The sequence below is a fragment of the Phalaenopsis equestris genome, unplaced genomic scaffold (assembly GCF_001263595.1).
Source record: "Phalaenopsis equestris unplaced genomic scaffold, ASM126359v1 Scaffold000041, whole genome shotgun sequence".
NCBI lineage: Eukaryota > Viridiplantae > Streptophyta > Magnoliopsida > Asparagales > Orchidaceae > Phalaenopsis > Phalaenopsis equestris.
In genome coordinates this window covers 36,798-61,335 of record NW_018164483.1, presented here as the reverse complement: position 1 = coordinate 61,335, position 24,538 = coordinate 36,798, and the positions used below count along the sequence as shown (strand labels likewise).

The 24,538-nt window shown below is 33.6% G+C and overlaps 1 protein-coding gene across 1 annotated transcript in view; it reads left to right on the top strand.

The window, feature by feature from the left end:
* Positions 1 to 3,186: 3,186 nt before the first annotated feature.
* The window catches only part of LOC110019046 (branched-chain-amino-acid aminotransferase 5, chloroplastic-like), a 36,787-nt gene continuing 15,435 nt past the window's right edge, over positions 3,187 to 24,538 (top strand). The window contains 3 exon segments of the mRNA XM_020716570.1: positions 3,187 to 3,559; positions 19,265 to 19,350; positions 21,493 to 21,667. Of these exon segments, the coding sequence (XP_020572229.1) occupies positions 3,434 to 3,559; positions 19,265 to 19,350; positions 21,493 to 21,667 (387 nt within the window). The 5' untranslated portion in view covers positions 3,187 to 3,433.

Here is a 24,538-nt window from a genome sequence, read left to right as displayed (position 1 = left end):
TCACTTCAAAGCCTCTTTCTTGATGCGGTGTCCACCTCCTCATAAACCACTTCCAAGGATTCAATGTCTATTGAACCCGTTAGAGCTGTAAACGAGCCGAGCTTGAGCGAGCTCAGGCTTGGCTCGTATTCGGCTCGTTCAAAATAACTCGTGTTCGAAATCGGCTCGTGTTCGAAATCGGCTCGTGAACAGTGTGTTCGTGTTCGGCTCGATTTAAATATTCGTGTTCAAAATTGGCTCGTTAAACTAAAATTGAGAAAAATATATGTAAAGTGTGGGATTCGAATCTGGAACAAATATATACAAAAGAAGACACTAACCACATTGTCACATGAGGTGTTATGATTTAAACTTAGACATAAATATATATAATATATTATTATATAAATAATATATGTAATATATTGTTACATAAAAAATTATATAATTTTTTTTTGAGCGATTTCGAGCAGAACACTAGCAAACAAACTGTTGTTCGTGTTCGGCTCGTTTACATTTCGAGCTTAAAAATTTATTTGTGTTCGACTCGTTTAGGCTTAACGAACGAGCCGAACACGAGCTGTTCATGAAAAACGAGCCAAATTGACAGCCCTAGAACCCGGTGTCAAGTAACAGGCTTTCCCCAAATTGAAAATGTGCTTGAGGGGACTCAATACCTAATTAAACATTATTCATTATACTCATTTGAATTATGCAGAAAAATTTTGAACAATTATGAACTGCATTACTAAAAAAAAGAGATGATGTACTAGCAAGAAGGTTGAATTAAAAATATGTTTTTTTTTGTTTAAATTTTGTCATGACTGGTTAGAAGGGCAATGCTCATAATAATCAAAATTTCATTTCTGCAACATTATCCCATTTGCATAACTCGCTCTTGTCGTCTCAATGTTATTTGACTCTCAAGTAAGCATTATATTAACTTTTAATAGTGTAACTAATGGTTGATTATTCTGATGAGAAAATATTATTTATTAGATACTAGATATAAATTATAATGGAGATTTTTTAAGCCTTTTTCTAATACAAAATATCACTTTCTAGAATTTAAAAGGACTAGTCAAATTATGAGGGAAAAAAAAGAGATGTTTAATAAATCCCACTCACCATTACGTGGTGTCAATGAGAGAGCTTTTGGAGTTTAGAATAAAAAATGAGTTATTTTACTTGATATACCTACTTATTCTTTCAAAAGAAATGTTAAAATTGTCGTTATAACAATGACACAACATAATCAAATACAATGCTATCATTCACATTTTGATGTTGAGTTTATAGATATAGATAAAAACGAGTCAGTGTCTTATGAAGTATAGGAATATCAATTGGAGCAATCGATGATCAAAATTGATGTGATATTGTCAACCCTTGCCCTTGCGTAGGCGATGAAGAATGCGTTGATGAGATGGTTGTGTTGTGAGAGTAGATCACCGGTGCTTTAGTTGATGATTGCTTTAATAATATAAGGTTGATTGTATGAGCGAGTATTTTCTAATGTACCTGATGGATGATTGAAGTACTAATATGCTTATAAATTTTTTATATATTAACTGCTTTGATTTCAGTTAAACTGATATGAGTTCCGTAAGATGTGAAAATAATTGCAATACTTTTAAATTGTAGTTTTATAAGTAAAATTTGCTTGGTTTTCGTTTATGGATAGCCAATTTACTTGGCTTATTCCTCTAAACATTTTTTTTGCATGGAATTGGTAGGATGAACATTTGGTTGTGTAATTACTTATTATAGTGAACATGGTTAGTGTTCATTTGTGTTATCATGTAGGTACAAATAAGCACGTTCTAGTCTAAACTAGGTCGCATAGGTCTATTGGATGGGCAAATGACTTTATTTTTAATGATCTTTATCTTTTCCTCACTAATTCTTACAGTTCTTGATTCTATAATTTAAGTTTGAGCTTACTTTGATATTTTTGGATATCTTATATAATACAATTAAATATAAAAATTACATATATCTAAAAAAATTATAAATTCTATATAATATGAGCATATGGATATTTTAGGTATTTATCCATAGACAACATTTTTAAAATTAAAATTTTCAAACCGAACAACAACTTTTGCGATATGTCAGGTTTTAAATAGTAGATTTTTTACAACTACTTTTGAATTGAGATTTCGTGTGTATTTGAGACAATGATATGGCGACGGTGTTGTGCTGCACCACACTTTTTTTTTGACAAAACAATATTTTGCTTGCCTTTTTAAAAAAAATTGCAGCTAAAAGTTGAGTTTTGTAATAAGACTTCCTAAGGCTTCGTTTAAGGACACGGTAAACTTCAGATCGATATTTTAGGTATTTATCCATAGACAACATTTTTAAAATTAAAATTTTCAAACCGAACAACAACTTTTGCAATATATCAAGTTTTAAATAGTAGATTTTTTACAACTACTTTTGAATTGAGATTTTGTGTGCATTTGGGGCAATGAAATGACGACAGTGCGGTGCTGTATCACACTTTTTTTGTTTGACAAAACAATGTTTTGCTTGCCTTTTTAAAAAAAATTGTAGCTGAAAGTTGAGTTTTGTAATAAGACTTCCTAAGGCTTCGGTTGAGGACACGGTGAACTTCAGTTCGGTTAGAGCGAATGTTGACCATTGTAGAATTTCTTATTTGGTGAAATAGCGGAAAATGAACGTACCGGAAAATTCTTTTGCAAGAACGATAAATTTTCACCATTTTAGATCGTAGCTCGTCTCAAGAGATTCGACGAACACATCTTGAATTTAAGTTAAGTATGATTTATTAAATCTGACAAATTTAAATTTAGTAGATCGAGTGATGTTAAATTCAAATTTATGTTTGATATTATTCAAGTTAAATCCAATTAAATCCAACACAAATGTTTCACATTTACTTTTAGAACTTAATACATGAAGGAAGCTATTTTCCTAAATCCACATCCAATTCGAATTTAACAAATCAGAGATTATGATCACACCATATAATTTTTTGAATTCTTACCATAAGCCGCCTAAGTATAGTGACTTCTAGAGAGGGGTCTTAGTTTTGAAAATAAAATATAATAGACATCATAAATTTTTAGATTTTTCCTTCAAATAGATACAATTATACCAAACATAACTTTTATAAAAGCGGTAACGCCATTCAAACGGGTGATATCTCGATTCAGGTTCAGAACTCTGGTTGGAAAACAGAAACAAACGAATAACGCACCGTTAAATACGCAGGAATTGGGGGGTATGTACGTAAATGCCCCTCTTCTTAAATCACACAGCGAGGCAGCCCTATGCATCAAACATTTGGCTGATCTTCCTCAGATCTTCAGCTTTTGACCGCCGCCACTGCAATTTCGGGGGCGGCGTTAGCTGGGAGGGCTTGTGCTCCTCCGCCCCCTTCTTTTTTACTCAACCCCCGTTTCCTTGAAGAGAAGAAACAGGGAAGATGGAGATTGCTCTCTCTCTTTCTAGTCTCCGGGGTGACGTTACCCCTCTCCTCTCCGCGCCGAACTCCTCCATTTTTGTGAATCATGGAAGCGGTCAGCAGTTCCGATCCCATCCTTATCTCAAGGTTCTACTTTCTCTGTTTTTGGCTTTTCGGCTAGGTTCTGGTGTTATCAATTTATTTCTCCATTTTTTAATTTTTGATTCTTCGTAATTTACATTACAGCTTTTGCTGTTATAAAGCTGTTCTCTTTTGTTCAGCTCTTGTTAATTTCATTGGTAGTTGTATATTTTTAATTAAATGAGGCATCTTTAACAGCTCGAATTATTCGTGTGCCTGGCGTGTTTATGCATATTTTGTTTCAGCCGACTCATTTGTAATTATTAGATTCTTTTATGTTGGTTGAGAGGTGATATGTGGTGCACGAAATACCATGAACAAAAAAATGATGCGTTATCATGGGAAAAAGTGGGATTCTCTTTTGGTTGAGTTTGATAAAGTGTAGGGGAAGCGACGATTTTCTTTTCTCTAGCAGCAGCTTGTTGAAAGGGCACACATGTAATGTACGTTCTTGGGCTGACTACCGACTACTAAATATGGAGTAACTAGGTGCTGAGCTAATCAGTGCCGACTTTTGAGTACCGAGTATCGAGTACCGAGCCCCGAGTTCCAGTTCAGGCATAACTAAAAACTAAGTTGGCAACATGTTAACTCAAAATTCTGCATTTAGCTTGGCATTTCATACAACTATAGAGGTGGCATGACCTAGCTACATGAAATGAATTGACACAACAACAACAACAAAGCCTTATGGTCTGTTTTGGGCAGCTGCAACTTATCCAACTTCTGCAGATAAACAACTTATTTTGATAATCTGCTGATGAACAGCTGATCCAGATAAGCTGTCTGACTGTTTGGTTTGTGCGTATGAAAAACAACTGATTCTGGAAAAATGAACATTCTGCCCCTGTTCTGAATAAATTGTTTATCTGTTTGATTTGTATTTTTGTCAAACAGCTTATTTGCAAATTTTTTTAGTTAAATTAATAATCTGTGTCGCAGAATTTATTATTTTCTTAAATGTTTATGAAAATGCAAAAGAGTTGAATAACATTTATATAACTCAAAAAGTTTCGATTACATTAAATAAGCACAGAGACATATACGAAAATGAAGCATACATTCACACACTAATACAGATTATAATATGATTCAGAAAAAGAAAAAAAAAACATGTTAAAATTACAAGAAGAAAATAGGATTATAATATGATCCAGAAAAAGAAAAAAAAAAAAACATGTTAAAATTACAAGAAGAAAATTAACTAAAAGCAAGTGCGTATGAGTATTTGACTTTGCGATTAAAATTTCAAAATCGAATTTAATATCCAAATACGCAAAAATCATAGACCAATAAACTCAAGGAAACCGCTAAAAAGAGGACTGATGCAGATTAATATACCTGCAAGAAGCCTAGCAGCTGTGTTGAATTGAGACATCGTAGAAACAATTGCACCGTCGGCCTATCTGAAGAATTTACAGTCTTCTGGTCTTTGTCCCCATCGCGGGCACCTATAGAATTGTCGCCCGTAGCTATGTGTCTGTCGTGACGTGAGTAGCAATGAAGGGAGCCCGCATCGACACATCACTTGCCCTGGCTTCCCTGAATACCTCGAGCTCATTGTCCTGCAATTATTATAAAAGTAAACAGACCAGTCAAAAACTATAAGGGAATAAAAAAACTTAACTTACCAAATTGTGGAAGCAATGCTTGCAACAAAGTTCTTTGGTCATCCAATGTGCTCTACTATTATATCAATTAAAGTAATAGACATAAAAAGTATAAAAACTTGTTTCTCAATCTTATCACTTGCCATGACTTCACAGAATTCAATTACAAGAGATACAAAAAATTTCATTCTCATAAAATGAGCTCAAAGCTCATATTAAACCGAGAGAAGGAAAAAAATCTAACAGAAGTATGTTTTGTATAGATGTCCATTAATTCCAAATAGCAGGTTTATGCTCAGTATTAAAATGATCATTCCATCAACTTCAAAATTTCTCCATACATCGCAATGCTTCGAGTGCTATGTATGTAAACAACTCAATAACATAATACAAGCTTTTTTGTCCTCTGAATAAACCACCTAGTAATTTGCTCTTTCATCATAAACTGGAAGAGCAGCACATTCATAAAATAATGCATGATATTATAACAGACATTCATAAAATAGAGAAAGGAATCAGTGAGCATATACATTGCAGAGAACCGAACTCACACGATAGTAATGAACCTGTTCAAGTAGAAAATGTTGAAATGCAACTTCAGCTGTGTTGAATTAGGATAGCAATATGCAGTTTCCCCCAATTCCATCATCCAAAAAATAAATGACACAATGGTTGATGTAATTATTTAAACCATCATAAAGTGTCAATTGTTTTGAATACAAGATCAATACAGTCTCCTGAACCTCACTTTTAAAGAAATAACTATTTGCTAACATAATAAGCCAGCTCATATTAAACTACTATAACTGACAAAGAAACCACACAACACTGAAAGCTACCCCTCCCTCCTAATTTTCTTAAAATAACTCTACTCACAGTTATTAGTTTGACTTTAGAAACCCAAATTATGAGCTTGTTGTGAGGTAGATGGAAAAAAAGAAAAAAACAAGGTTTAAAATCCTGTTTTAGTTCAATATCCTCTACTCACAGTTAATAGATGACATTTATGACTGAAAATGAGCTAGTCAAGATATAAAATTTGCATATTTAAAAAAAAATGCACAATGATTATGAATTAAAATATATATTAGTATATTGGTGAAACAAAGATGTGTTTTTAATATAACCATCATATATGAAATCTTTTCTTTTTATCGTCAATGAAACCATACGCTACGCTCCAGAACCACAAGTAGTATGAAATGATAACATCAAGTTTCGTATAAGATAGCAGATGTCTCAAAATCATTAACTAGTAGCAAAGAATACCCGTTCAAGTTTCATATGAATCAAAACAAACATTTAAAGGAAGAAGCATTGCACAATAAAGTTGCATATTTGATATTTATCCATCACAAAAAAAAAAGAATATAGGATGAGAGCATAACTTGTAACATTATTTTTTCCCACACCATTGGGCAATAATAAGATCTAACACTAACTATCCAATTATATCATGTTCAACAAAGCTCTATAGATATGCAAGCCTCTAAACTTGATTGGAGTTAAGATATGAGAATAATATTAAAGCTAAGAATAATCATTTATGGTACCCTCTTCAAATATCTCTAAAAAGATTTTTCTAGGCATATAGGGGGCTTCGAAATAAAACATGGTAAAGGGAACATTAAGAATAAAACATATGCCAACTATCCATCGTGCATATATTTACATACAGCCCTTCTACTAACAATCCATCCAAAACAGAGAATGTATATGCCAACTATCAATTCTAGGGAGCATAGAATATTAACTTGATATAATTCCCAATGTCATGTACACTTTAAAATATATTGTTCGATAACTGCAAATAATGAAGACTGCTTATAGAACCCTCTTGATAATTGCAACTATCATACATCTCGATAATTGAATGATATCACTGTCATTACTGGGCAAGAAAACCCCAAAAAAACGATCTTATAGAATATGAACTACAAATAATGAAGACTGCTTCTAGATCTTTGCATATGAGTGAAAAGCACAGCAAGATGTCTAAAATTTTTAATAGCCTCAGAAATCTTTTCCTGGCATGAACATCATACGAACAACAATCGCTAAAAAATTTCGGTAAATAACAATTAAACATTAGCCATTTCGAAGAAAGGTTAGGGATGGGGAATGGAGAAGGAAACCCTCTCGATGCTTCAAACATTTCACAATAACAGTGGATCTACATTTTTACCGGCAATACTTGCTTCTCCAAAACTGGATCTAGTTTTTTAGGAATCAAACACTTCCAGATTCACCTTATAGTCTGAAAACAAGATGTCTTTCGGCAAAATGGGGGAAAGGAGGGAGGAGTGGAGCTAGGAGAAGGGATTACATACTTGCGGAGCGACTTCGAAGACAGGATCGACGCCAAAAGTTTGAAGGAAGGTTATGACTGCGGGGAAAATGTTGTGAGGCTGAGTAAAAGGCTGGAGGCCAAACGCGGATCGCGGGGATATACCCTCGGTCCGCGTGTAATACAAACATAAAAATGCTGTTTTGTGAAACTGGAGTCAAACGCGAAATACAAACATTAAGGCGGCGTTTTTAAAAACGCCGCCGCACTTTTAAGCTGCCCCAAACGGGCCCTTAGTCACTACCTATCACTGACCATAAAAGTTTAACCACCCATGGTTAGCCCACAAATCTTCCCACATCACTTGGGTACCTACGAATTTACCTCTACACAGGTCCATTACATAATTTCCTAATGAATTTTTAACACTGCCATTGTTAGGTTCTATGCTCGGGATGTGAGGAGAGATCAAAGCATTACGTAGATGAATTTTTAACACTGCCATTGTTAGGTTCTAAGCTCGGGATGTGAGGAGAGATCAAAGCATTACGTAGTTGACAATCAACATAAATTTTGTCGAAAAAGCATGACATAAATCATTTAAATTTTTTTGTAAATATTAGGTCGTCTCCTGGAAGCGACACGTTGTATGCTCTGAATATAGTGAAAAATTTGCAAGGGCCGCTACACCTACGCCCGAGTGTAAGCAAGAGTTTCCACGTTATGAATGAATGCAGGTAAATAAGTTAGTCTATGAAACTAATATTATAATATGATCTTGGAATATAGACACTCTCACAAGTAAAATAATGAAATTAGTTGATATTATGGTTCATAGGAAAATAAATATCTTATACATTCAAGAAACTAAATGGGTTAGTGAAAAGACTAAGGAAATTGATAACTTAAGTTTTAAACTTTGATATTCAGATAGTCGTCACACTAGAAATGATGTAGGTTTAATTATAAATAAGATTTTGAAAGATAATGTTATAAAAATTAATAGAAGATAAAATTATAACCCTTTATATTGTTGTTGATACTAAGATTTTTAATATTCTAAGCGCTTATGCTTCTTAACTAGATTTAGATATAGGTTTAAAAAAAAATTATGGAATGACTTAGAAGAATTAATACAATTGATACCACTTGAAGAAAAATATTATTGGAGGATAATTAAACGGACATGCTGGTAGAGTAGTAGAAGATTTTAGAAATATTCATGATGACTACGATTTTGGAGTGATTAATGAAGAAGATAGAGTCATATTAGATTTTGTTTTATCGTATGATTTTGTTATTGCTAATACTTTAGATGAACATATTATTACTCATAAGAATGAATCTAATAAAATACAAATTGATTATTTTCTTATGAGAATAAGAGTTCGTTGAGAATGTAAAGATTGTAAGGTTATTCTAAGTGAGAATTTATGTACTCAACATCGATTATTAGTTATGAATTTTAAAATAAAGAGTTTTAAGATAAATATTATTGGAAATTATTGTTGTAGAATTAGATGAGGGCATCTAAAAAACAAATAAAACTATTTTTATGAGTAAAATTCAAGTTTTTGAAATGTTCATGAAAACGCAGACTCTATGTGGGATAGATAACAAACACTATTAAACAACTGCCAAAAGATGTACATGGAGAATGAAAAGAAAAAAAATTTTATAAATAAAAATAGTTGATGATAAAATAATAATATGAAAGAAAAGATAAAATATAAGAAGTGTTAAAAAAATTAGTTTAAATGTAAAAGCTTAGATAGCTGCAAAAAATATAATGTGGCCTATAGGGAGTCTAAGAGAATAATTTGTCATGCTAAAAATTTTGTTTTTGGTTATATTTATAATAGATTAAATATTAAATAGGGTGAAAAATATATGTATAAACTAGACAAACAAAAAGAAAAGAAAAGTAAAGATTTAACTCAAGTAAATTGTATTAAAGATGAAAAAAAAAAATTTTCTTAGGAAAATATATTCAACATGTGTCGGTGAGCTATTTTGATAAACTTTTTATTGAAGTTTTTGAAATACGATCGACCTTTGTGATCTTAAGATCATTAATAATAATAAAATACTTTATTTTCACCGTCGCATTAGTAAAAAAGAAGTTGAGGGGATTTTAAAGAAAATCAAAGGTGAAAATTCAGTAGAATTGATCATATTCCAATTGCTGAGGGGACTTTAAAGAAAATCAAGGGTGAAAATTCAGTAGAATTGATCATATTCCAATTGAAGAATACAAATATTTAGGAGATTTGGGAGTTTCTTGGCTTATTAAACTCTTTAATATTATTTTAAAAACTAAAAAGATGTCTGAAGCATGGAGGAATAGTATTTTGATGCCCATTTTTAAGATTAAAGGGGATGCACGAGTATGCAAATTATAGAGGAATTAAGTTAATTTGTCATACTTTAAAACTATGGGAGAGGGTGATTGATCATAGTTTAAGAAGTGTTACAAAGATTTCTCATAATAAGTTTGGATTTATGTCGGACAGATTTACTATGGAAGCTATACATTTATTGGGAGGTTTGATGGAGAAGTATAGAGAGAATAAGGAGAATCTACATATGATTTTTTAGAAAAGTTTACGGTAAGGTTCGAAGAGAAATTTTTTCGAGAGTCATAGAGAAGAAAGGTGTTGGTATGACTTATATTCAAGTCATGAAAGCTATGTATACTAGAGCCGTTACTTTCGAACAGGAGGATTGACCAAATATTTTCCTATTTCAGTTGGATTACATTAACGACCGACTTTAAGTCCATATCTATTTGCTGTAGTTATGGATGCTCTTATTGAGCATTTGCAAGAGGTTGTACCTCAGTGTCTGCTTTTTGCTTATGATATCCTTCTTATGGATAAGACTGGAGAAAGTGTTCAGAAAAAAAATTGAATTATGGAAGTGTGCATTGGAGTCTAAAGACCTTCATTTGAGTAGAACTAAAGCTGAATACATCGAAGTTAATTTTAGTAGTAGTAGCTCTAGTGACAGAGTTTTAACTATGAGTGATCAAATCATTAAAATGTGTGAATGCTTTAGATAGCTCGGGTCTATTGCTCAAAGTGATGGTGATATAGATGGGATGTTATTAGTAGAATTAAAGTTGGTTGGTTAAAGCGAAGGAATGCTTCGGGCCTATTGTGTGATAGAAAAGTGCCGCTTAGACTGAAAGGAAAATTTTATTAGATGGTGGCAAGACCTGCAATGCTTTATGATGCAGAATGTCGGCCTTTAAAAGAGAAGCATAAAACAAAGTTAAGTGTTGCAGAGATGAGAATGCTTAGGTTGATGAGTGACTTTGATGAGTGACTTGACACTTGACACTTGGAGACAAAACACGAAATGAATATATCTCTTATTGGGTTAGTGTTGCTCTAGCGGCGAACATAATTTGAGAGTCATCTTAGATGGTTTGATCACATTAAACGTGGACCTTCTGATGATCTAGTTAGGAGAGTAGATGTTTTAACTCTGCTTATGTTAATAAAGGTAGAGGTAGACCTAGAAAGACTTGGGCATATTCTATAAAAAATAATCTTAATTTATTAGAATTAAATGGAAACATGACACTCAATAGGACACAATGAAGAAAAGTGATTCATGTAGCGGACCTCACTTAGTGGGATGAAGGCTTGTTCTTGTTATTGTTGTGATGAATTCTTCCTCCGCTGCCTTCAATCTCTTCCCATGTCTCTTTTTTTTTCTTAATACTAGTAAAAACTCGGCATAATCCACGAACAAGATTGGTTGCAGCATTTAAATTATATAGGTTAGAGTTTCTAGGAATAATCATTTATATTTTCATTTTTTTAAATTAATCAATTTTAAATGTTACACCACTAATCAAATTATTTGCAGATGCGTGGGTCGGCACTGTGATAAGAGGCTTCAGTTTATGCAGGGCAGGGTTCAGAATTTGTTCTAAAGAGATTTGAAATGAATGTGGAAGAAATTGTTTTGGGAAGGGGAAAATATTCATGAAAAAAAAAATCATGGTGGGAAAAGGAGTTGGGAAGGGAAGCAAATAAGGGTAATGATGATTTGTTATTCTCTTAACATCTTGAGTTGAGTCTGTAAGAAGAGGTTTGAACTTATATTTAAAGATTTAAGTTAATTTCTAGAGGTGCATCACTTGGCATGCTTTGGTTTAGGTTTCTCGTGATACATCAAATAAAGATCTAATTTCTTCCTTATAATAAACATGGAAGCACTAGATAATCGTTGCAAATAACAATAATGACAAGGGTTGGTTACTATTATGTAGATTACAAGAGGAGTGGAAAATAGGCGGCGAACATCATAGGAAAGCTTTTAAAGGCCTTGGCCAGAGCAACGTGTGTAGACTATAGATGCTTTAGGTGGTGTTCTTTGGCTTTCTTGGCAGGGCTTGTAGTTGGAGAACGAGAGAGGATCTGTAAGAATTTGATTAATTCTGTATTGCAGAAAGTATGCCTTTTTGTAAGCAAACTGCAATTGGAATTCAATTTGAAATTTGTCTCATCTTTTCTGAATTAGCTCTGCAAACGATGAAATTTATCTTGAATTTTAAGTTTTGAACATTCAAAATCCATAAATTTCTATACAAGAAATCTAAGTAAACTCTATATTTAACTGTTTGGCCATATAATGCTATCAAAATTGGCTAGTCAACTTAATGTTGTTCTTTTCTCCATCTAATAGTTTATATCTTTTTCATCTCGATGTTGATAACCATCTTCATTTGTGGAATTGTATTGGCTTGGTCTTCAATTTTAATGGCGCTATCTAAGAATTATAATCGTTGTTTGTCTTCATTGATTGATCAGTCTGATAAAACTTGACTGTTTCAAAACCTTTTAATCTCAACGGTTCGATGTTCAAATCATCATCATGGGCGATTTGATTTACCACTGGCTTAGTCTAATCTTGATATGTTGGACCCCTTTTTAGAAGGATTTCACGTTTTTGGAATTATAACTTGATATGTTGGAAGACATATACCCCAACCTCCTTATTTTAGGCTTAGTCTAATCTCGATATGTTGGACCCCTTTTTAGAAGGATTTCACTTTTTTAGAATTATAACTTGATATGTGGGAAGACATATATCCCAACCTCCTTATTTTAGGCTTGACTGCATTAGGAAATTGGCCCTTCTTGCATTTGCAACAAGTTTCCTTTAGTTAATGCCTTGTAGTGTTTGTTTTCTTCTCTATTAGGAGGCCAACCTCTAGCGGTACCTATTGCTCCATCAACATGTCATCTATCTCATGGAAGGCTTTTTCTGTGCAACCATCTAATATAGAAATTTCTCTAATCTCCTCAATAATCTAGAATGATCTATATAAAAATGGCTTTAGCTATTTCTTTCTCCCTTGATTCAATCTTTACTTAGGAAGGTGATGATCTTCTTTAGCTCTTCATCTATCAAGGACTATAAAGCCTCTTAAAAGTTGCTAAGGAATCAGCTGTATCTATTAAACGCAATGGATTTGGGAAGTTCAAAGTGTGCTTGTACATGTTGAACTAATAATCTGGTAGGCTCTTCGTGGCGATTTCCTGCTGGATATCAAAATGATCATGTTGGAGAAATGATTCATGTCCATAAAATGTAGTCACCCATTGAAATTTGACACACATGCAAGTCATAAAATGTAGTCACCCATTGAAATTTGACACATATGCAAGTCGGTGATGCGTGCATACTCTACAGCTGTCAAACCACGAATGGGAAAGCATTTTCATGGGTGACTATTAGATGGAGAATTGATTTAGTACGTCATCGATGTGGCAAAGGTTAACAATTTTTTACTGTTATTGCTGAGGGCAGCATAATCAGTGGTGGACTCCACATCTCATCTTTTTTTGGGAACCATTGCAATGCATGGTTCACAAGGTGCTGTTGGCTGGATCATTATATTTTCAAGAAACTGTATGTCTTGTATTTGATCTTCTTATTTTTTTTTAGTCAAATTTCAATAATCATGATATTTTTGTAATGGTGCATCTTAGATGAGCTAAATGTTGTTATTGCTTCTTTGCTTGTATCACTTTTTCCTTTCTAAGGAATGGTGCGAACTTTTCAGTCATCTTTTATCATTCGTGCGCATTCTTGCCCATTGTTGAGAGGGCAATACTTCTATCTTTTTAAGTTCAATACATAAGTATCTGCATGAAATTTTGGTCAACAATGATAATATTCCTTGGTTAGTTTATGCTTGCCAGGTCCATTATCTGAATTTTATAGTTTTTTAATAGATTTGTCCCTTTGGTAACTATCATTAATAAGTTATAAATGTAGCTTTTCATACATTCTTGAAATTATGGGCCGAGGGCTGACATAAATGGCTTAGCAAATGCCTTGCTAAACTACCTTACAAAACTTATTGTAGACGTAGTTCTTTGGGATTGTAAATTTAAGTCAGCACCAACTATCAATCTTCATTTTTAGATTCCAATTTAAAGGATTAATGGTTTAAATGTTATATATCGTTCAACCCCAATTTTTGCACTTAATTGAAAGGAATGATTTTTCCTTATCAATAACGCCTACATAGTGTTGATCACCTGGTATTTTAACTGAATTTTTGAGGTAGATGAGTCCTATAGTATAAATACTTTGGAGGTGACCTCACCAATTTATCTTGTCATTGCCACTAGAGATAGAGATGGGTCCATCTTGCCTATAGACTGAACATAGTATTTTCAACAACTGTAGTTGTTGTGTTTCCTTTCCCATTCTCCTTTTTTTGGGAGATGTAAACTATGAAAACAGATTCAAAATATCTAATCTAAAATTTTGAATAGGAGCGTACAAAAAAAAAAAAAAAAAAAAGTAAATTTAACATGAAAAAATCTGTGAATGAAAAAAAAATTATGGAGCCACACCACACCATATAATCTACTATGAAAAAAAGGAGGAAAATAATACAAATTGCACAACACTCAAATCTTTTCACACTTTTAAACACCCTAGAAGACTCAGTGTCCCCCACTTGTATTACTACATAATTCAAAATTTTATACCAATAACCACAGAAAGAACTGCTTAAAATAGACTCCTACTTTGTAGTGTTGCGACACATCAATACAACATTATGATGCTACAACCATACCGTTGCGATACTTTAATATGATGATGTGGCGCCACGCTCTTGGGTTTCAACATAGATTTTCTTTCAGGTAGTAGTATTGCGGTGCTGCTATAGTAGTGTTGAGGCCCTGCTACTGTAGCGCTATGGGTACAACTACGCTATGGGTACAACTACAACTATAGTAGTGTTGGGTTTCAACATAGATTTACTTAACCTTGTAAGGTCTAATTCTCCCAACTTTCATTTTTGACAACCACATCATTAGCCTCTTCATCTGCACTTGCTCATAATATTTGTATGCTATGGACCCGTAGTGATAGGAGATGTGGGCCATTAACACTTGGTGTTTCGGTAAAAATAATTGCATTTTTATTCATTCTACAGTGGCCATTTGCTCTATCAACCTAGTCACTTGTTTGGCTAAATTGTGAGGGATTTCATTTTCAACAATTTAGTTATTATTTTCTTCTTCTTGCCATTTTCTTGATCTCCCATGAGCACCAAAGACAACAATTTCTTCTCCAATATCTTGATATCATCATCTCTATGCTTGTACCATGCATCGAGAAATAAAGTTTTTATATCAATTTGACTATATTCAAATCTCCTAATGTTATAACATGAGTCCACAATGCAACAACAACAACAACAATTCCTTATCCTACTAAGTGAGGTCAACAATATGAGTACACGATAAGAGATTATATATGTGGGTAAATGTTTTTAATTAATTTTTAAGGAATCCTAAAGATGCATTAATACGAATTAAGGTAGTCAATTGTTCGCCTGGTAGGTAGGCATTCAGGGAGGTAGGTAGGTAGGTATACCTAGAGGAGGCAGAATTAAAGGTGAGACTTATAAACACTTCTCCATTTTTTTTTTTTTTTTTTTTTTTTTGTGCATGCAGAAATGGTGGTCCCATGCAAAAATGTCCGCACATTTTTTCTATTAGAGCACACTAAGCAAAGCTGGCTTTTATTCATATAAATTATACAGATAAAAATATACGTACAAATGTTGATCAATAGATTGGGACATACATTCACCTATAAATGAAAATTCATTTTGATTGATAAAGAAGATGAGTTATGATGGAAAACCAATGAGAGAGGATTGAGAGAGAGAGAGAGAGAGAGAAAGGCTAAAGAGTGATATTAGTTCACGTGTGAATAAGTCAGGTGGTGTAAGGGAGATTGATGGTGAGTAATGAGAAGCAGACAAGTTGGTCGAAATTAAGCAAACATTTTTCATTAACCCTTCATAAATCTTACAGCCATAATGTGTATCCTTTGTTTGTAAGAAACTTTTCATTAACAAAGTGATCGTGCTTTTCTCCTCTCCTTATCCATTTGTAGTGCTGCATCTTTCTAAGCTTGATCAAATTGGTATTAGAGTGGATGTCTTCATGCATCGGATCATGTGTTCCAGAGTTGTCAATTGACCATAGTAAAGGAGTTCCTTTGCCAAATAAAAGACCTCATTTACTTCAACTTTCCAATCACAATTTGGTAAAAAGTTCATTTATTTTCTTTTTGAGCATATAAATGGCTTTAAAATGGTAGATGGATGAGAGCGTGAGATTTCTTTTGTTTGGGTGAGCAATTCTCCAACTGTAATGGGTGAGTGAATCTCCTTGAGTGAATGGTTCCCTAAATATTATGGCAAGCACGTCCCTATAAATTTGAGTTAGTGAATCCACAGCTGTGTGATTTTTCTTTCACAGCAATCAAATTCCTCCTCTTATCTATTTGCAATTGTATTTCATTTTTTTATTTAGCTATATTATGATGATTGTTCTTTTACTTCTTGGTGGCAATGATGATAGAGGGGGAGGGTGTATTGTGTATATGTTGCAGGTCATTGTCTAAGATGTGGTATTTTTGTAAATTTTCTTTTGTTTGAATTGTTGGATGGAAAGCTTGTGTATCCTTTGTTAATATATATATGGCTAGAGCTTGCCAAGCTATTAAGATGGAGTGCTACTTATCTATTTATGCTGTTATCTTTGGTATTTCACAACATTATTCTTTAAGGAGTAATTGAATAAATTTTGAGTGATACGTAAGCAGCCATCATTTAATATAAATAATTGATTGAAATGGGATACATGAGTTGCTGTCTAAACTATGTATTGAGTAAGGTTGATTATTTGGGGTGATATTTGAAGTTCTTCTGGCTTTCCTTACATGCTTCAAAACATCTCCAATTACATACCTTTACTTTGTTTTTCCCTTTAAAACTCATCAAATTTGTGCTTTTTTTATCTCTAGTTGCTACGAGGACAAAGTTGGAATATAATCCATTCTTATATTTAGTTATTAGCGTTCATTTGGTACATTTTATGTTGTTCTATGTTTTATGAAATAAATTGTCATTTACTTTCTCGAAGATACATGAGTTGAACCACTAGGTTGTGAAATCCATGGATTGTCAATTAATCCTGTATTTTCAAAACAAATTTATGGTAGGCAAGTTTTTCAAGTGTTATCAGTTTAATCTGATAAAATTGCTATATTCATCCCTGGAGACATCTTTTTTCTCTTTGAAGGCATTTTTAAAATTTAAAGGTTCATTCAACTCTAGTATCTTAATACAGCAAGTGATAGAGGTGCGAAAGAGAGGATTTTGATGGGTGCTGGCTCTTAATGCTTGTGGTTATTAAGATCTTAATACTGAAAGTCTAAGGCCACTTTTGAGGGGAAGGCCCATTTAAAGTTAAAGGCTAAAAACTCCTTTATAAAATTACAATTGATAAATTATATGTTACTGTTTGAATACAAAAAGCTTTGTATGCTTGTTAACGCTATTAATTATCACATTTTAAGATAAAATTACTATAATAGCCCATATGACCCCATTAACTCTTATCAACGCATTAATGCATCACTTGTTTCAATCCATGCGCTGAGCTCTGGAAGTCTTCCGAAATTTGTGAATCCTATTTAAAAATCTCTTCTGCACTTCTCCAACCTCATCTTCGGTTCGGTGTTTGTGGAGCCCAGGCTATGTTTTCCAGCTCCAGTTCTTTTAAGAGGCCTCTGTTGGCTAGTGAGGGCAGCTTTTAGTGTTGTGAGACGAGTTCTGTTTCGATTTTCCTTTTCTTCTTGCTTTTGATCTACTGCAGAGCATCCATCGTACTGGTGCAGGATGATAAATGCCATGTTTTTTTTGATTTTTTTTTTCTTGCTGGGGTTTGATTCTTTGAATGCGCCTGCGAAGTGGAATCATGGAATAAATTTCGTAAAGCTTTTTAGATTTGATGCTTTTGGGATTCCTAATCTGTGTAACCGAACAATTTAGATATAATTTTTTTTTTCAGTTTGTCCTCTCGTACGGAGCTTCTCTGCTCCTTCCTCACTTATTTCACATTTAAAGTTTTGTTCGTTGTATCCAAAGGAAATATCTCTTAGAGACAAATTAGGCTTATCGATCTGGAAATCATTTGAGCTCGTGTAGGTATTTCAAACATTTATTTTCGGAACAACGGAACATTTGCGCAGCAGGACCGAAGCCCTCTACATCTCGTGTTCTGAAATGGAGAAAAAATATTTGTGCGGTTGACATGGCTCATGGAAATGGTGATGTACCAAACAGGCGCCAAGATTTTCATTGCTGTTCTCTGCAACTGAGCGGTGCCCTGCCTCGTTCTCAAAGGAGCCTAAATACGATAACTTTGATGATGGATACAATAGTGTTATGATTGGTCATGGGAAGGTGGGTTCATGGCTTGGTTTGTGGTGAGGCTTAGGATTTGGATTGGAGTGTTCAGAGAGGAAAGAGGGGTCTTGAATTCCAAGTTTTTGGGCGAACACTATAAAGGAATGGTTGCAAGGGTTTGTGGTGGAGGAATATGAGAACTAGTAGGAGTTAGTGGGAGTTTCAATTGAACTTAAAAGGATGACTTTCTAAACTCAACAAAGTTCAAGATTTTTGGATCGACCAATTTGCCTCTCCAGTTTGTAGGGGCAACTAGCTTTTTCTCAAGAGTTTTGCATAAGTGAAAGTTATTCTTTTCAACAATAATAAAACAAGAGATCATGACTAATTTTTATAGTCGGTTTCCAATCCATGGGGAGCTGAATTTCTCTTCTTTTGAAGATTAATTTGGTTCACTTGCATCACTTCATATGGATTGGTGACATGCAAAATAAGCAAAGGAAAAAATTTAATTAAAAATATATAAAAAGATATAATTGTAGATTTTTGCCAAGCAAAAAAAGAATGGAAATTTTTCCTACAATAAATTTCCTGTTTCCCTTTGGAGGAAAATTTGGAGTGCTTTTCATTTACTGTAGAGTGAGTTGTCCAATCTTCAATTAATTTCCGATCTTTGTGCTACATCAACATGTTTATTTTGGGATAGCATACCTTGAGGAAATGTGTTGGGATTGTGTTCATGGTAGAAATATTGGCCACAACATCTTAAGTGAGTTTTTATCACGTTTTTTCCTTTTTAATAAAAGTTGTGGAATCCTACTATGGTTTACAGAGTGCGTTAATCTTGACTTATTCTTTTTGAATTGCTATTTTTCTGATTGCAATGAATGACAGACTCAGCTAAGCATGAAATTCATAAATAATATAACTATGTGTACTCTAGTAGTGAGAAGCAAAAATGATTTAGAAAGTTCAATTATCCTGAGGTTTAATGTTTCAATACGTCATCATTTTATAATTAAACTTACAAATTAGTACATGATCTGTGATTTTGTTCGTCTTTGTAGATTCGGAATCAGCTTAACTTCATGTCTTCAGCAGTTTTAATGGGATCAAATGCAAGATGCGAAGCAAGCAGAGCAAGCACCATCCAGTATGTCTACAGGCATTTCATGCAAAATTTATTATTTCAGGAGGCCACGTTACATTTATTTTTATTCTTTTCCTATTCTTCCACAACTCGTGAATGTTGCTGTGTAATATTTATTTTGCTCTTTGTATCACACTGTTTTGTGGTAGATTATGGCCGATATAAAGTATTGTATAAAAAATATCCTATTAAGTCGGGTTGGCTATGTGAATCCTTTTTTTCCACTGCGTCCTATTGAGTTTCGTACTGTCATTTAATTCTAATAAATTAAGATCAATTTTTACACAACATGCCCAAGTCTTTTTAGGTTATGTTGGTGGGAGAAATAATATAAGCGGAAATGCAGAACATTGATTCAAGAGATCTGAAGCAAAACTTAGAACAGAAGCACATAAAGTAACTAAACATAAGAAAATACAAGAACACCAAAATTTAACTTGGAAAATCCAAGCACATGAAAAAGCCACGAAACCACTTCACACAACAATAAAAATTCTACTATAAAGAATGATAAGAAATGTCTAAGAAGCTTCTCTACAACTTGGAACACTCGGTTGCTCCTCTCCCTCTTCCACACAAGATAAATTGTAAAATCCTTTCTTCAACGCATAGACACTTCACACTTACCCTTCCCGCATCATAAGGGAAATATAAAGTCCCGAATTGTTGAATTTGGTTACAGGCACCAACCCCGGGCTCTGGGTTTCCGGGCACATTGGTCCGGGCCGTCAAGTTTCCTGGCACGTAGGCATCCCCATTGTCATTGGGTTCCTGTCCCAGCCCCAGGGTGCCTCCTTGGGCATTGGGGCGCTGGCTGCTAGGCTCCAAGGAGCCTCTCTGGGTGCTGGGCGCCCTTCCTAGCCCAACCAAGCTCCACATCTAACATATCTGAGATGTGTTAGTTGAGAGAGCTATCACTCAACCACCTTTCTGAGGAAAACTGTCATTGCTTGATCCCAAGTCCCAGTTGCGAAAAGTGGAGGGTTGTTTTAGGTAATCGACAACCAACATAAAATTTTTTGTTGAAATACTATGACATCACCTTATGTAGTACTAAAACAAAAAATTAATAGTGGAGGATAGAGTTGGCCGTAAGGGTAATGCTAATGAGAAGTATGATGAGACACACTTGCTGAATTATCTGTCTTTTCTAAAGGATTCCGCCTCTTTCTATAATTCGCTGCTCAGAAGTGTTGTCTTTGCAAACTTTCTCACTGCTCAACATACCCATGAATTTTTTTCAGATACATGCAGGTTATTTTAATGTAATTTTAATTTTTATGAAGTGTGTTGCAGATAGGCCCTTATGATGGAGGGATACTCTGATAGGACTTTACAAAATAACCCAATGGAGGGATACTCTGATAAGACTTTATCAGGGTGTGTGAACTCCCCAGTTGCAAATTGGTTGTTCCATTTGTTTTTTTTTTAAATATTTTTTATGAGAAAACAATCTCATTTGTTTTTCTACTAACAATGCTTTCGCTGAAATTTTATTTTAAAGTTCTGCCCAATCTTAAAATGGAACTTACTATCACTTAAGGCAGTTGGTAAACATGCGTTTTGTACCTCTTACTAACAATGCTTTGGATGGACTAAGAAGAAGAAGAGTTGGTAAACATTGTAGGCTCGACATGCAAAATTTACAAACTCCATGAATATGGACGAAATTTATGCAACTTTGAGATGCTAAATCTGAATGAAGTCATTATACCTGAGCTGATGACGCCTCTTCACTGCTGCTTCCTCTTATCCTCCTAGTCATGGATTAATATTGTGTATGGGATGTAGATCTATGTATTATAGTGCCATTATACCATTTTAATTGTATTGCTTCATTATCCCATTTTATCAGGTTTGTTTTAAAAAATGGCTTCTTGTCTGTTGATGCAGAATGTAGTGCATAGATCCTTCTTTTGCCTATCACGTACTCCAGGACCCTGCGATTAACTGCAAAAGTATCACTTAGTTCATCACATTTTCCTCAGAAAGCTTTTTACTTCCAGCCACACAAATTTTTGTGATTACCTTAAGATCCTTCTTTTGCTTCAAGGCTTCTTAAGTTTTTTGCAACAATTTAATATTCTTCTACATCTTAACTTCTGCTGCTTTTTTGTGGTAAAGTTGAGTAATCATATTCTGCAGGGAAGTCTCTGAATTGACTGATATCAACTGGGATAATATTGGCTTTGGATTTGTTCCAACTGATTATATGTACATTGCCAAGTCAGCCAAAGATGGAATGTTCACAAATGGTGGATTGCAGCTTTTTGGACCTATTCAGATGTTGCCATCTGCTGGAATCTTAAATTATGGACAGGTAATGTCATTTCCTCATGATTATTATTTTTTAAACTTTTTTGATAAGTTCATTATTGTGTATGATTTTATTATTGCTAATACTTTATTCAAGAATAGAAATGAACATATTATTACTTATAAGAATGGATCTAATAAAACACAAATTGATTATTTTCTTATGAGAAGAAGAGATCGTCGAGAATGTAAAGATTGTAAGGTTATCCCAAGTGAGAATTTAAGTACTCAACATCAATTATTAGTTCTGGATTTTAAGATGAAAAATATAAAATAAAAAATATTAGAAATCATTATCATATAATTAGATGGTGAAACTTAAAAGACGCAAATAAATTTACTTTTATGAGTAAACAAGATTTCAAGATTTGAGACGTTCATGAAGAAGCAAACACTATGTAGGATAAAATAACAAACACTATTAAACAAGTGACAAAAGATGTCTTGGAGTAAGGGTGTAAAGCGAGCCCAGTCTCAGCTCCTGTTTGACTCGTTTGTATTTCGAGCTAAAAAAGTGTGGTACTGAACAAACTTAGTTTTGTTACCTTGTAGGTTTTTTGGATTTTTTTGGGAGATGTGTTGATTCCTATATTGAATCAACCTAGTCTTCATTATATTCAGGATCTTATAACCTTTTTTCTTATTCTAACATGTAGAAAGACACTTGCAGCTCCTTTATGCAAATATACATACATATACATACATGCATATACATATACATACATGCATATACATACATACAGCATCAAAGATACATGCATACATATACATACATACATATATATACATATATCGCATCAAAGATACATACATATACATACATATATATACATACATGTATTGACAACCCTGCCTTGGAGAATCAAAATGAAAAGTTTCTATAAATAAAAATAGTTTGTGATAAAATAATAATGTGCAAGAAAATATAAAACATAAGAAATTATGTTATGAAAATTGGTTTAAATGTAAAAGCTTAAAGAACTGAGAAAAATATAACAGATTCGTAGGGAGTCTTAAGAGAATAGTCGGTGACGCTAAAAATTATGCTTTTAGTGATCTTTGTACTAAATTATATACTAAAGAGGATAAAAAATATATGTATAAATTAGCCAAACAAAGAGAAAAAAAAGTTAAGATTTAACTCAAGTGTATTAAAGATGAAAATCAAAAAGTGTTTTTCTTAAAAAAAATATTCAACATTGATGGGTGAGTTATTTGATAAACATTTTAATGAAGTTTCTGAAATACGATCGATTTTAGTGATCTTAATATTATTTGTAATAATAAAATATTTCATTTTTACCATCACATTAGTATTTATAATAATAAAATATTTCATTTTTACCATCGCATTAGTAAAAAAGAAGTTGAGGAGGCTTTAAAGAAAACCGATGGTGGAAAGTCTGGAGGACCTGATATCCTAATTGAAGTTTGAAAATATTATGGAGATTTGGGAGTTTCTTGGCTTACTAAACTCTTTAATATTATTTTAAAAACTAAAAAGACGCCTGAGTGGAGGAAGAGTATTTTGGGGCTCATTTTTAAGAATAAAGGGGATGCACAAGAGTGTTCAAGTTATAGAGGAATTAAGTTAATGTGCCATACTTTAAAATTATAGGAGAGGGTAATTGAGCATAGGTTAAGACGTAGTACAAAGATTTCTCATAATCAGTTTGATTTTATGCCGGCAGATCTACCATGTAAGCTATACATTTATTTAGAGGTTTGATCGAGAAGTTCAGAGAGTAAGAAGGATCTACATATGATTTTTATTGAAAAAAAAACTTACGATAAGATTCCAAGAAATATTCTTTGGAGAGTTCTAAAGAAGAAATGTGTTGATATGACTTTTATTCATATCATTAAAGATATGTATAATTGAGCTGTTACTTGTGTTCAAACAGAAGAAGGATTGATCAACTATTTTCTTATTACAATTGGATTACTTCAGGGATCGACTTTAAGCCAATATCTTTTTGCTTTCGTTATGGATACTCTTACTGGAAATTTACAGAATAATGTACTTGGGTGTATGTTTTTCGCTAATAATATCCTTCTTGTGGATAAGACTAGAAAAAGAGCTTAGGAAAAACTTGAATTATGGAGGTCTACATCAGAGTTTAAAGGCCTTCGTTTAAGTAGAACTAAAACTAAATATATGGAATGCAATTTTAATAGCAGTAGCTCTAGTGACAACTTTGCAACTATAGGTGATCAAATTATTAGAAGGTGTGAACGCTTTAGATATCTTAGGTGTATTGGTCAAAGTGATGATGATATAAATGGGGATGTTTTTAATAGAATTCAAGCTTATTGGTTGAAGTGGAGGAATGCTTTCTGCCTATTGTGTGATAGAAAAGTACCGCTTAGACTGAAATAAAAATTTTATAAGATGGTGGTGAGACTAGGGTTGTCAAAACGACTCGACTAGGGTTGTCAAAACGGCTCGTTATTCACAAATAACACGTGCTCGACTTGTTTATTAGCTCGTGTTCGATTCATTCACTAAGCAAACGAGTCGAACACGAACAATTTTTCTTGCGCTCGATATATAAACGAGTCGAACACGAACAAAGTTTTGTTTGCTCGTGTTCGTCTCATTTTGGCTCGAATATATATATATATATATCAGCGGTAGCGAGCTTTGCTAGGGTTTCGCCTGATGAAGATTCCCGTCAGTGAATCTTCTACTTTTCTCCTCTCCGTTGTCTCCCATGGCGACGACTTCACACGCTCGCAGCTCTCAGTCGACGACGCTCGCTCGCAGTCGTCTTTCCACTCGACGAAGCTCGCTTGCGTCGTCTCTCTCGAGTCGATGACGCTTGCTCGCAATTCGTTCGCACGTCATCTTCTAACCTGTCGCGACTCTCGTCTT